Source organism: Carcharodon carcharias, chromosome 10 (assembly GCF_017639515.1).
Source record: "Carcharodon carcharias isolate sCarCar2 chromosome 10, sCarCar2.pri, whole genome shotgun sequence".
In the NCBI taxonomy this organism is placed as follows: Eukaryota; Metazoa; Chordata; class Chondrichthyes; order Lamniformes; family Lamnidae; genus Carcharodon; species Carcharodon carcharias.
In genome coordinates, this window is record NC_054476.1 from 89782446 (window position 1) to 89796757 (window position 14312).

The window sequence follows — 14312 nt, forward strand, 5'->3', positions numbered from 1 at the left end:
GGGCCTTTTTCTGTGCTGTAGACCTCTATGAATATGATAAACCTGGCAACTACAGGCCAGTCAGTTTGGCCTCAGTGATAGGGAAACTTCTGGAAACTATAGTATGGGATAAAATAAATAATCACTTAGACGAGTGCAGGAAAATTAAGGAAAGCCGGCATGGATTCATCAAGGAAAAATCATGTTTAACTAACTTGGAGTTTTTTTGAGGAGGTAACAGAGAAGGTTGATAAAGGGAATACTGTTGATGTGAGGTATATGGATTTTCAAAAGGCATTTGATGCAGTGCAACACAATAGACTTGTGAGCAAAGTTCTAGGTCACAGAATAAAAAGGAGAGTAGGCACTTGGGTAAGAAATTGGCTGAGTAACAGGAAACAGAGTAGTGATAAATTGTTGTTTTTCAGATTGGAGGATGGTTTGTAGTGGAGTTCCCTGGGGGTCAGTATTGGGACCCTTGCTCTTCCTGATATATATTAATGGCCTAATCTGTATCTGCAGTGCATGATTTCAAAATTTGCAGATGATACAAAGATTGGAGGTATTGTCAACTGTGACAGGGATAGTCTTGTAGTCTTGAACTTCAAAAGGACAGACATGTTGGTGGATTGGGCAGGCAAGTGGCAGAAGAAGTTCAATGCAGAGGTGATTTGTTTTGGCAGGAAAGATATGGTAAGGCAATATAAAATAATGGGAGGGCCTCTGAAGGAGGTGCAGGAACAGAGAGATCTCAATGTATACGTACATAGGTCATTGAAGATGGCAAGGCATGTTGAGAGAGCTGTTAATAAAGCATATGGTATCCTAGGTTTTATTAATAGGGGCATTGAGTACAAGAGTAAAGGAGGTCATGTTAAACTTGGATACGTCACTCGTTAGGCCTCATCTGGAGTACTGCGTCTAGTTCTGGGTGCCATACTTGAGGAAGGATATGAAGACATCGGAGAGCGTACAGAGGAGATTCACAAGAATGATTCCAGGGATGAAGAACTGTAGCTATGAGGATAGATTGGAGAGGTTGTGACTGTTTTCCACAGAGGAAAGAAGGATGAGAGGAGACTTGATAGAGGTATTCAAGATCCTGCAGGGTATGGAGGGGGTAAATAGTGAGAAACTGTTCCCACTCAAGAGAACATCGAGAACTAGAGGACACAGATTCAAAATAATGGGCAAAAGGAGTAAATGTGATGTGAGGAAAGTTTTTTTCACCCACAGGGTGGTTGGAGTCTGAAACAAACTTTCTGACAGGGTGGAGGAGGCAGGTTCGATCGAAGTATTCAAAAGTGAATTGGATTGCTACGTGAAAAAGAGAGAATGTACAAGATTACAGGGATAAGGCGGGGGACTGGAAATAGATGGAATATTCTTTCAAGAGCCAGTGCAGACTCAATGGTCCTAATGGCCTCCTTCTGCACTGTAAAGATATAGTGATACAAAGTAGCCCACTTGACTGATACCCCTTCCACAAACATTCACTCCCTCCAACACCGACACACAGTGGCAGCAGTGTGTACCATCTACAAGATGCACTGCAGAAACTCACCAAGGCTCCTTAGACAGCACCTTCTAAACCCACGACCACTACCATCGAGAAGGACAAGGGCAGCAGATAAATGGGAACACCAACAACTGGAAGTTCCCTTCCAAGTCACTTATCATGCTGACTTGGAAATATATCACTGTCGCTGGATCAAAATCCTGGAACTCCCTCCCTAACAGCACTGTGGGTGTACCTACACCACATGGACTGAAGTGATTCAAGGAGGTAGCTCACCACCATCTTCTCAAGGGCAATTAGGGTGGGCAATAACTGGTCTAGCAAGCAATACCCACATCCCATAAACTAATTTTTTAAAAAGCTTGTGAGAGTCAGAGCATACATACTGCCCACCTCTCACAGTCAGTCATGCACATAGGATGTAGGGCTATCTCCAGCTGTAGTCTAAGCAGCCAGTCTTACTGCAGTGTGTTTTACTGCTAAGTTTTAATCAGAGTTAGAGTATTCACAAATCAGGTCACTGTGACAGATCCTATCCAAAGTACATCAATTACACCATATTATCTGAGCCAGGCAGAGTGCTACAGTTTAAACCTGTGCTGAGTGAAAGATCAGCAATTGCAGAACAGCAATGGTGGTGTGATGGAAGTCAGGAAGGCACAAGAGGCCAGAATTAGGGGTGGTGTGTGCCAGACCAGGAGTTCAGCTGCGTCGTGAAAAGCTGATTACAGCCACAAATTACTAATGGGCATATTGAACTTTTTAAAGAAAGATTTGTGTATTTTTAAAGAAATACAGGCAAAGACACTGAGTAAAAGGCAGTTGATAATGTAAAGTGACCACTTTCTGAAAAATTCCCATGTGGATTAAACTGACAGACCTGCCCTGAGAGAACATGGAGTGTCGCACCTGAAAAGGTGCCATGGCCTTCTTCAAGCAGAGCCACTTGAAAGTGAGATAGGAAAGATCAAAAGACTGAACTTTAATCCCCTGTGGTTGCAGAGATAAAAGGCTGATTACCATGTCTCAGTAGTCACCCAAAAATCCATCTCCTGTTGATTTATATCTCAAAATGCATAAAGTGGGCTGAGATCAAAGAATACAGACTCTGGATGCAAGACATGTTTTTTTTCCCCTTACAGGAATACACTGGGAAAAATGGGTTAAAAAGCTAGCTGCAGAGCAGTGCAGTGTGCCAGTGTGTAAAAGCAGGAAGATCAACTAGTCATGCCTGCAGTTGCAGGTGAAGTCTCTCTCTCTCTGTGTTTCGGAGGCAAGGCAGCAGAAGCTACAATCAACTAGGAAATAGGACAGCTTCTTCAGATATCCTGCAGAACCAAGTGTCTTCAAACCAAATGCAAAACTACAAAAGTCAGCTCTACCAGAATCACCCAATTTAACAGCTGCAGCGTATCGCCATCTATGCCTCACGGATAAGCTGAAGACTGATTTGTATATCTTTTTAAACTTTTACTTGTACTCTTAACTTCTCATTTATGTATTGCATTTTTTATTATTTTTCTTGGGTTTTTAGTAACTAATAAACTTACTGTTTCGTTGACTCAAGAAAGCCTGGTTAAATTGGCTCCTTCTAAAAATGAATACATTTGGGAAAAGGTATCCATGGAGGAAGGAAACCCTTTAAAATTAGCCTTGTTGCGACAGACCGAAGAGGAGGAATAAAGGGGAGCCAGCTCATTCTTCCTCAACTGGGAGTTTAACAAAATTGGGATCCCCTTCGGGAAATTAACAAACTGGGAGACCTCACCCGAGGCCCGGTTATAACAGCAGACACAAGGGTGGCAGGTTGAGGGTGAAGATTGTGTGCATTAATTTGTGTGCATGGGCAGGTACGGTGATGCTGTGGTTCTAAAAACTGCTGGTTATTAATTGAAAAAGGGCAGCAATTCCCTGGGCTCCGAGATGAATGAAGTGTGCGATCACAGTTACACACCAAGACACCATTCATTATCTGTCCCTGAAATTCTTGCCAACACACAGCCTCATTACCTCTCCAACTCTGAATCCCATTACAAACTGGCACCACAATTTGCATGATTAGTACAGAATTACAAATCAGTTTTAATGCACATTCTCTTTATGGCAGTAAATTAAACATTTAAATGTGAAACTGCTATTACATTTTAATTATGATAATACAGGGCACACTGGTGGGTAAATAGATAGTGATATTTTAGCAGCATTTTCACAAAGTAGCTCCAAAGTCTGCTCATGATACATGAGTCAGCAGCAAAAGCCTGATACCTCAGTTCACTTGACAGCACAAAAGCTCAACAATACACTCAAGGCCTGAGGCGAGAAGAATTACAAGCATTAATAAATCACAGGTAGCATATGAGAAACAACAGCCAAAGATGATGGTTGGGGGAATGGGTGATGAGGTCAGCCCTGTCCCTTCAACTACTGGGAGCTGGCAGTGGACAGAGATGTGAGCTTCCTACTGTATGTTCCCCATCAAACAAGCAGCCTTCCCCAGGTCAAACATTTCCAAATGCTCAACTCCTCAGGTCAATAACCTCTTCTTGTGCCCTTGCCAAAGTATTTCTCGCCCCCAGCCCCCACCCATACCCTCCCCAAGGTTAGGAATTCCGCCTCCCCAGGATTGGTATATCCACCCCCACCTGTACACTCTCCAGGGTCAGTATATCCCCTCCCACCCATACACTCCCCAGGATCGGTATATCCCCTCCCACCCATACCCTCCCCAGGGTCAGTATATTCCCCTCCCTACCATCCCCAGAGTCAGTATTTTCACACCCCAACCCGGGTCAGTATTTCTCCTTCTCCCGTGAACCCTCCCCAGGGTCAGTATTCCCCCCTCTCCCTCCCTCCCATCCCCAGGGTCCCCTCGTACCCTCCCCATTGTCAGTGTTTCCCCTTCCTGTACCCTGTCACTGTCAGTATTCAGGCTTCTCCCCTGCAAGTACCGACTTCCCTTTATATTCCATCATTTTTTACATAGGATCCAGTCTACTTCATTTGCTGTTATTCCTACAGTGTAGCTTCAAAACACTCGTGAAACCAATGCAATCTGCCTCCTAGTACAGATTAATTCAATAATTTTAACGATTGATAAGACATCTTCCCAAAAGCAAACTTGAGTCACTAACAAAATCAATTTTCCACAATTTATTTCTATTTTTTCTACAGCAACATCCTGTGGAAAATACATCCTCTCGAAATACTCCTCACCCACACAGGCCCCATTAATATTGCAGGCTTCAAAACCTAGCAACACATTCTGCAGTCAGTTCCTGGGAAGGATCCTGGGCCTTGTTTACTGGGGTGACTATACATCTCCGTTTTCCAGGACAGACCCAGGATAAGGTTATCAGCCTCTGGGCAAATAATGTTCTCAGAGGAGTGCCTGGTTCATGAAATTCATCCTGAATACCATATTTTTTGATTTCTCTTGTTGGAAGATGTCCAGATCATAAGTGAGGCATAGCACAGAGTATAGTTATTTTGGTATCAGGCTAACTGTCTAAAAAGTACCAATAAATGCATTAGAGAAAACTATCCAGAATGTTTGATATTATCAGTTAACATAGATGGTACAACACTATTGCAGTTGCCATTGCTACAACACTGACTGAATGGCATCTGATGTAGAAAACAGGTAGAACTTGAGATTTAGTGTTAAACTATTGTATGGTGTTGTCATGAAGAATAATTGCTGCTCTAACAACCAACTTCAAAATGATTTTTCATATTTATGACCAACTGGGAAACACACACCTGAATTATGTTCCATATGCCAGTCAGAATTTTCCATTTGAACATCTATGAAAGAACAATGGTAGCACAAAACACAAGGCTTCTCTTACAGGACCTGCTAATTCAACTTCTGTCACCAATGTTTTTTCACAAACTGGAGTCAATACAGACTAGGTCATATAGACAGCGGGACCTGGAGTTTTACTCCCGAGGCGGGTACACAGAGTCGGAGAATCTCCCGGCTGGCCACACCCGCCTTGGGAAAAAGTGCCCCGAATGGCAAAATCTTCGTGAGTACGGATGGAATCAGGCCACTCACCCATGTACACAGATCGCAGGGAGCCACAGAGGTTTCAGAGTGCCAGGGTGGGCGGGTTAAAAGGCTTGCCTCAATTCTCAGGGACTTTGTCCCAGTTGTTTTGTTCTATATTAGGCCCTCTATTCCACACCCCAAACACCCATTCCCCATGCTCATACATGCCAACTCAAGTCAACCCATGCCCCCTTACCACCTCATGGCCACTACAACCTCATGCCAACATGGTGGCAACTCATGCCCCAGCCCCCCACCCTATACCTTTACACCCTCCATACCAACTCACCCAGTATCCACCAAGGGCAGAACCCAGGACCCGTGCAGAGATGAAACAAAATAATGTTCTAAATATCTATTACAGACTTCAGTATCTCAAAATAGCTAATTCGCGAAAGCCTATTCAATACATTTAAATCCCCATAAACAATTAATCCTTTATAAAAACAAACATTTGTATTCATAATCGCACATTAAAGACAACCAATCCTTTCATAACATCTTTGTGTCATCAAAGTGTGAATGTACAGCTCTGGTATTGATAGGTTGTGCAAGGCAGTCAAGCAGTAATAATGCTATAAAGATATCACTTAAGGTTATGTCAACAAACTGCTATTGAAACTGCTAGAACAGAATTTTTTTTTAAGCTCAGACACAGACAAGCAGCTTTTTTTTCAACTTGTAAAGGGCTGGCCATTTAAATAACTTGACAGTTCTACAGACCTTACTTGCCCTTCAACAGCATTTATGTCTAGTCTAAAAATTTGTAAAACACACTGTAGAATAAGGCTTTTACCCCAGCAAAAATAGGTTCTGTTCAAATGGCCCACTGAGTTTGCGTTGTCCTCAGGTGAGTCATGTCCCGTCCCCTGGTAAAAACAGGGTGTCAGAAAAGTTGGACTTCAGGATCTGGGTTCTGCCTGCCATTTTTAAAGGCTTTCCACAACTCTGAAAATCCAGGCCTAGAAACAGAAGGGGGCATAAGCAAGGGCAGGGCCGGAAATGGGGAATGGGCCCAGAGTTGGGAGCTAGTGGGTCAGACCATGAGGCGGGAGCAGAGGGTGGATTTGGAGGGGGGAGTCGGGGGAGAGGGGAATTGCAGGGGGGTGGGGGGGGGAGGGTGCGGGCGGGGAGTTGGTGGTGGACACACAGGAGGGAAAGGGAACTGGGGAGACTGAATAATTTTTGTATTGGAGTCAGGAAAGGAATCGTTCTATATATCCAGCTCCAGGAAACAGCCTGCTCACTGTGGAACTGAGAGGAATGAGGAAGAAAGTAACTACAGTTGTGCAGCATGTAGATGTCTGTGGCTTGTCTAGCACAGGAGGGAATGGGCACCATACCCAGAGGAGGGAGTGGAGTGGAAGGGGGACCCACAGTGGACCTACAGGAGGGAGTGTGTGGGCAAGTGGCCATTGTGGGGGGAGCAGGCTGGTGGGACCTGAAATGGAGTCCTGCTGCCACACGAGCAGAGTGAGCTGGCTGTCCCACCCAGGAGGGGAGTGTGGGATGAGGGAACACTAAAAACAGTACCTATATTGCAGGTAGACCACAAGGCTGCTGGTGAGCACCAGACAAGTTAAGTCTTGGTCAAGAATGGGGAGCTTTTAAATAGTTCAGTGGGCATACACCCATTTTCCTGATATCTGAAATAACTACTTGTTTTCTGAAAAGTGTTATTAAAACACTCATTACTTTAGCACTCTCATCATTATAAGCATCAAAATTTCATAGGGTGGGGCATCGTTATTATGAATTGATCTGAAAAAGAATCCTTACAGCACAAAACTGAGAATCACTGATCTACACTGCCGAAATCTCTGTTTGGTACAAGTGTAGTCATTAATACTCTAAATTAGTGGTCACATTACTCAACAGTCACAGACATCTACATGCTCCACAACTGTAGTTATTTTCCTCATCATTCCTCATAGTTCCACATTGAGCAGCCCATTCCCTGGAGCTGGATATACAGAATGATTCCTTTCCTGACCCCAACACAAAACCTGCTAAGTGTCTAAGCTGGTCAATTCTAACAGAAGCTCATAGTAAGATCTGTGATGGTTTCCTGGTGGTATGGATGAGCCTTTGGTGCAAAAGCCCATGCAGTCTCTTTGTCTTCTCATTAACTGGCAGTCGTGTGGAGGTACAGGAACTCACGTCTGAAATCCTCGAACTGAAGAGATGAACCAGCCATTTTAAATTAATCTGGCCTCTCGTACTATTTTTTAAATCACTGATGTGCACGTCAGGACAAAGTGCTGGTCAAATCCTTCTCAGGATCATTCCTGAAGCCTCACAGCCCATTAACGATCCAGGGGAATGTAGACTTCATTTAGCCTGACTGCCAACCCCAAATGCAGACAGAGGTAGTGGTGTGAACACAATCATAGCAACAGTGCAATAGCCACACATCAGACATGGCCTGCAAGTTTAATATCTAAACCAGTAAAGGTCAGACTTAATATTTAAAACGAGAAGCTGCAGTTAAAGAAAAGACAACAGGTACACAGTTTGTGAGAGCCTTCATGGAAGATGCTCTTACTGAGAGAGTTCAGCTCACTCAGTGAGCAATAAAACCATCTGATCAACAAACAGTTCCTGCACTTAAGAGCAGCAGGATCTGGGTAGGATGAATGCTATGAACAATTCCTGGATTGAAAGAGAACATAGCCCAACAACAACTTGTATTTCATTTGCACCTTTACCTTCTCAAGGTGCTTACAAGAACATAAGAAATAGGAGTAGACCACAAGGCCCTTCGAGTCTGCTCCACCATTCAATACCATCATGGCTGATCTTGAACTTCAGCTCCACTTTCCTGTCTGCTCCCCATATCCAAAGATTCTCCCCCTTGAGACACCAAAAATCTGCCTGTCCCAGTCTTAAATATAAACAATGATGGACCATCCACAAACCTCTGGGGTAGAGAATTCCAAAGATTCACTTGAGTGAAGTAATTTCTCCTCATCTCAGTCCCAAATGATGGGCCCATTATCCTGAAACTGTGCTCCATGTTCTACACTCCCCAGACAAGGGAAACAATCTCTCAGTATCTACCCTGTCAAACCCCTTCATAACTTTATGTTTCAATGAGATCGCCTCAGTAGGCCCAATTTACTCAACTTCACATCATAGGGTAGCCCCCTCATCCCGGAGACCAAAACTACACACACTATTCCAGAAGTGATCTCAACAAAACCCTGCACAAAGTATCAAGACTTCTTTATTCTTGTAAAAGGAAGGGAGAGGGCAAAGTGAACATAGGCCCCTTGGAGAATGAGGCTGGGGAAATAATAATGGGGAACCAGGAAATGGCAAGGGAGTTGAATAAATATGTTGCATCAGTCTTCACAGTAGAAGACACTAATAGCATTCCAAAAATACTAAATAATCAAGGGGCAAAAGTGGAGGAGGAAATAAGTACAATAACTATCACAAGAGAAAAAGTACTAGGGAAACTAATGGGGCTAAAGACTGATAAGTCCCCTGGACCTAATGGGTTGCATCCTTGGATATTAAAGAAAGTAGCTACACAGATAGTGGATTATGGAAAAGTCCCAGAGGATTGGAAAACTGCCAGTGTAACACCCTTATTCAAAAAGGGAGTGAGGCAAAAACAGGTAACTATACATCACTTAGTTTAACATCTGTCATTGGGAAAATGTTAGAGTCTATTATAAAGGATGTAATAGTAGAGCTTTCTAAATACATAATACAATCAACCTGAGTCAACACGGCTTCATAAAAGGGAAATCATGTCTGGCAAATTTATTAGAATTCTTTGACGAGATAACAAGCAGGATAGATAAAGGGGAACCAGTAGATGTAATATATCTGGATTTCCAAAAGACGTTCAATAAGATTACTTAATAAGAAAAGAAAAGGTGTTGGGGATAGAAGGTTAGCATGGATAGAGGTTTGGCTAGCAAATAGAAGACAAAGAGTTGGGATAATGGGGGCATTTTCAGGGTGGCAACCTGTAACTAGTGGAGAGCAACAGGGACCAGTGCTGGAGCCACAATTATTTACAATATATATTAATGACAGATGAGGGCAGCGAATGTACTATCGTCAAGTTTGTGGGTAACACAAAAATTGGGCGAAGACAAGTGGTGAGGATGACATAAAGAGTCTGCAAAAAGGTATAGACAAATTAAGCGAGTGGGCAAAAACTTGACAGATGGAATATAACGTGGGAAAATGTGAGGTTATGCACTTTGACAGGAGAAATAGAGGAGCTGAATATAATTTAAATGGAGAAAGATTGCGGAAAGCTGCAGTACAAAGGGATTTGGGGGTCCTCATGTATGAATCCTAAAAAGCTAGCATACAAGTTCAGCAGGTAATAGGGAAGGCAAATGGAACATTGATCTTTATTTCAAAGGGAATATTTCTTCTCTCAGAGGGTAGTGAATCTATGGAATTCTTTACTGCAGAGGGCTGTAGAGGCTGGGTCATTAAGTATATTTAAGGCTAGGGTAGGCAAATTAAGCAAATGGGCAAAAACTTGACAGATGGAATATAATGTGGGAAAATGTGAGGTTATGCACTTTGATAGGAAAGTATAAAAATAGCAAAGTCTTGCTAAAGTTAAACAAGGCACTAGTTGGACCACGCAGAATACTGTGAACAGTTTTGGTCCCCTTATCTAAGGGGAGATATACTGGCATTGGAGGCGGTTCAGAGAAGGTTCACTAGGTTGATATCGGGTATGGGAGGGATTTTCTTATGAGGAGAGGTTGAGTAGGTTGGGCCTGTATTCATTGGAATGTAGAAGAATGAGGCACGACCTTATTGAAACATATAAGATTCTTAGGGGGCTTGACAGGGTAGATGCTGAGAGGTTGTTTCCCCTTGTGGGGCAGTCTAGGACCAGAGGGCATAATCTCACAGTAAGGGGTCACCCATTTAAGACAGAGATGAGGAGGAATTTCTTCTCTCAGAGGGTAATGAATCTATGGAATTCTTTACTGCAGAGGGCTGTAGAGGCTGGGTCGTTAAGTATATTTAAGGCTAGGTTAGGTATTCTGCGTAGTCTAACTAGTGCTTTGTTTAATTTTAGCAAGACTTTCCTATTTTTATACTCCACTCCCTTTGAAATAAAGGTCAATGTTTCACTTACCTTCCCTATTACCAGCTGAACTTGTATGCTAGCTTTTTAGGATTCATACATGAGGACCCCCAAATCCCTTTGTACTGCAGCTTTCTGCAGTCTTTCTTCATTTAAATTATATTCAGCTCCTCTATTTTTCCTATCAAAGTGCATAACCTCACATTTTCCCACATTATTTTCCATCTGTCAAGTTTTTGCCCACTTGCTTAATTTGCCTACCCTAGCCTTAAATATACTTAATGACCCAGCCTCTACAGCCCTCTGCAGTAAAGAATTCCATAGATTCACTACCCTCTGAGAGAAGAAATTCCTCCTCATCTCTGTCTTAAATGGGTGACGCTTAATCAGTAAGGAAACAAAGGGTTATGGGGAAAAGGCAGGAAAGTGGAGTTGAGGATTATCAGATCAGCCATGATCTCATTGAATGGTAGAGTAGACTCAATGAGCAGAATGGCCTACTTCTGCATCTTATGGTCTTATCACCTCCATCTTTCGATTAGGCACTTTTCAGCCTTCCAAGTTGAACATTCAGTTTAACAATTTGAGACTGTAAACTCTGTCCCCTATTTTTTTCTTTTTCTTGAGTCACCCACTCTAACTTCTCTGTATCTCATTGCAGCCTCTGTGTCCTCCTCACAGCATACATTTCCACCTAGCTTTGTAGCGTCTGCTAATTTACATACATTACTCTGTCCCTCTGTCTAAGTCATCAATATTGATTATAAAATAGATGAGGTCCCAGCACTGATTCTTGTGGCGCCACATTAGTCAGGGCCTGCTAACGTGCAAATGCCCACTCTCTGCTTCAGGTCTGTTAACCAATCCTCTTTCCATGCCAATATATCACTTGAAAATGCAAGAGTCCTTATGTTAAGTATGAACCTTTTGTGTGGCACCTTACTGAATGCCTCTTGGAAATCAAAGTACACTACTTCTACTAGTTCCCCCTTTACTTATCCTTCCAGTTACATCCACAAAGTAACTCTAATAAATTTGTCCAACAGGATTTCCCTTTCGCAAAACCATGTTGACTTTGTCTCACCACGCCATGACTTTCTAAGTGCATGGTTAAGACTTGCTTAATAATAGACTTCAACATTTTCCTGATGACTGATGCCAGGCTAGTAGTTTCTGGTTTGTGTTCTCTCCTTTCTTGAATAACAGTGTTACATTTGCAAACTTCCAATCCACTGGGACTGTTCTAGGACCTAGGGAATTTTGGAAAATCATAGCCAGCACATCCACTATCTCTGCAGCTACCTCTTGTAGAACCCTAGGGTGTAGGCCATCAGGTCCTAAGGATGTGTCAGATTTTAGGTCCGCAAGTTTCCCCAATATTTTGTTTCTGCTGATATTAATTAGCTTAATTTCTTCACTCTTATTAGCCTCTAGGTTACCCTCCATTTCTGGTATGCAACTTGTGGTTTCTGCTGTGAACACAGACAAAATATTTGTTTAATACATCTGCTATTTCCTCATTCCCCATGATAATTTTTCCTGTCTCTGCTTCAAAGGGTCAATGTTTATTTTAGCTACTCTTTTCCTTTTTATATACTTGTAAAAGCGCTTACAATTTGTCTTTAATATTCATGCTAATTTGCTCTCATTCTTTTTTTTCCCTTTTTAACAACTTTTTGGTGGCCATTCTGCTGGTTCCTAAAGCACTTCTAATCTTTGGACAAACTACTATTTGCAACTTTATAAGCCTCTTCTTTTATTCTAATACCATTCTTATCCTCCTTAGTAAACCATGGGTGGATCTTTCTCGATGAGTTTTTGTTTTTCAATGGGAAGTATTTTTGTTGAACATTTTGAATTGTTTCTTTAAGTGGTTTATTTATGGCCATACCTTACAGTCTATTTACCCAATCAACTTTAGCCAACCGTCCCCTCATACCTATGCAACTGGCTTTGCTTAAGCTTAGGATTCTTGTCTGAGAGTGGAGTACGCCACTTTCAAACTTAATGTGGAATTCAATCGTATTATGATCTGTTTCCCAGTGAATCTTTTACTGTGACATCAGTAATTAACCCTGCCTCATTGCACAAACGTACATCACAGGAGCATTATAAAGCAACTTAAATTCAAGACTGACAGTATATCCTACCTGTGTCCTACAATAGGTTCTGCTGTTCCTCCAAGGGTACCATAATCCATTCCATAGAAATTCAATCCCAAGAGGATCTTACTTCTCCAATTTGCATCTGGATCCAATATCTGAACACAGGCTCGTATCCAGGGGATGGGGGAGTTGGGGCCAGGTCTGAAAAGCAAGGGGTGCTCAGTTCTTGACAGGTTCACTACAGCCAATCTTCACAACAAACTGGAACATTTCTGAGCCACATCTGCAGCAACTCTCAGACTATTAATGAACTCAAAATGGAAAAAAAAACAAACCGTCTTGTTGAAAATGCTCAAACTTATAGCTAATAACAACAAATTAAAAACTAGCTTGTCATCACTTCTACTGTGCCCTAGTGCTTAAATCACAAAAGGTTAGTATGCAGGCACAGTGGTAATTAGGGGAGCTAATAGAATGTTATCATTTATTGTGAGGGGAATTGATTACTAAAGTAGGAAGGTTATGCTTCAGTTGGACAGGGCATTGGTGAGATCACATCTGGAGTATTGTGTACAGTATTGGTCTCCTTATTTAAAGAAAGATGTAAATGCATTGCAGTTCAGAGAAGGTTTACTAGACTAATACCAGGAATGGGTGAGTTGTCTTATGAGGAAAGGTTGGACAGGTTAGGCTTGTATCCACTGGAGTTTAGAAGAGTAAGAGGTGACTTGATTGAAACATATAAGATCCTGAGAGATCTTGATGGGGTGGATGTGGAGAGGATGTTTCCTCTTGTGGGAGAATCTAGAACTCAGGGTCACTGTTTAAAAATAAGGGGTCACTTATTTAAGACAGAGGAGGTGAGGACAAATTTTTTCTGAGGCTGAGTCTTTGGAACTCTCTTTCTCAAAAGGCAGTGGAAGCAGAGTCTTTGAATATTTTTAAGGCAGAGCTAAATAGATTCTAGATTAACAAGGGGGTGAAAAGTTATTGGGGGTAGGCAAGAATGTGGGGTTGAGGTTACATTCAAATCAACCATGATCTTATTGAATGGCAGAGCAGGCTTGAGGGGCCGAGTGGCCTACTCCTGCTCCTTGTTCATACATTTATATGTTCACATTTACAAGATCAAATACTTTTGAAGTCAGTCAGAGTTTTATTACCAATTAAATGCTGGTTTGTGGGATTGATGTAATGTGGATTTACCTGTTCCAAAAAAGATTGAAACTGTCCCACATGGGATTCTTGACCCCGAGGGAATCCTGTCCCACACGGGACTCTCGACCCCGAGGGAATCCTGTCCCACACGAGACTCTCGACCCCGAGGGAATCCTGTCCCACACGGGACTCTCGACCCCGAGGGAATCCTGTCCCACACGGGACTCTCGACCCCGAGGGAATCCTGTCCCACACGGGACTCTCGACCCCGAGGGAATCCTGTCCCACACGGGACTATCGACCCTGAAGAAATCCTGTTCCAAACAGGCTGTTCAGAGGGGGATGGACCAGGGGTTATAGTGCACCTGTCACTGAATGCCCATGTGCTGTCATCATAAGGATGGCACCAAATTGCAGAGTGTGATA

At 42.6% G+C, this 14312-nt stretch overlaps 1 protein-coding gene across 6 annotated transcripts in view; it reads right to left on the reverse strand.

Annotated features, from left to right (window-relative positions):
- chid1 (chitinase domain containing 1) overlaps positions 1-14312 on the reverse strand; it is a 132890-nt gene that overhangs the window by 49250 nt on the left and 69328 nt on the right. For all 6 annotated transcript variants that reach the window (XM_041198460.1, XM_041198461.1, XM_041198459.1 and 3 more), the window contains one exon: positions 12774-12929. In XM_041198460.1, coding sequence (XP_041054394.1) covers positions 12774-12929 — 156 coding nt within the window. The remainder of the gene's footprint in view (positions 1-12773; positions 12930-14312) is intronic.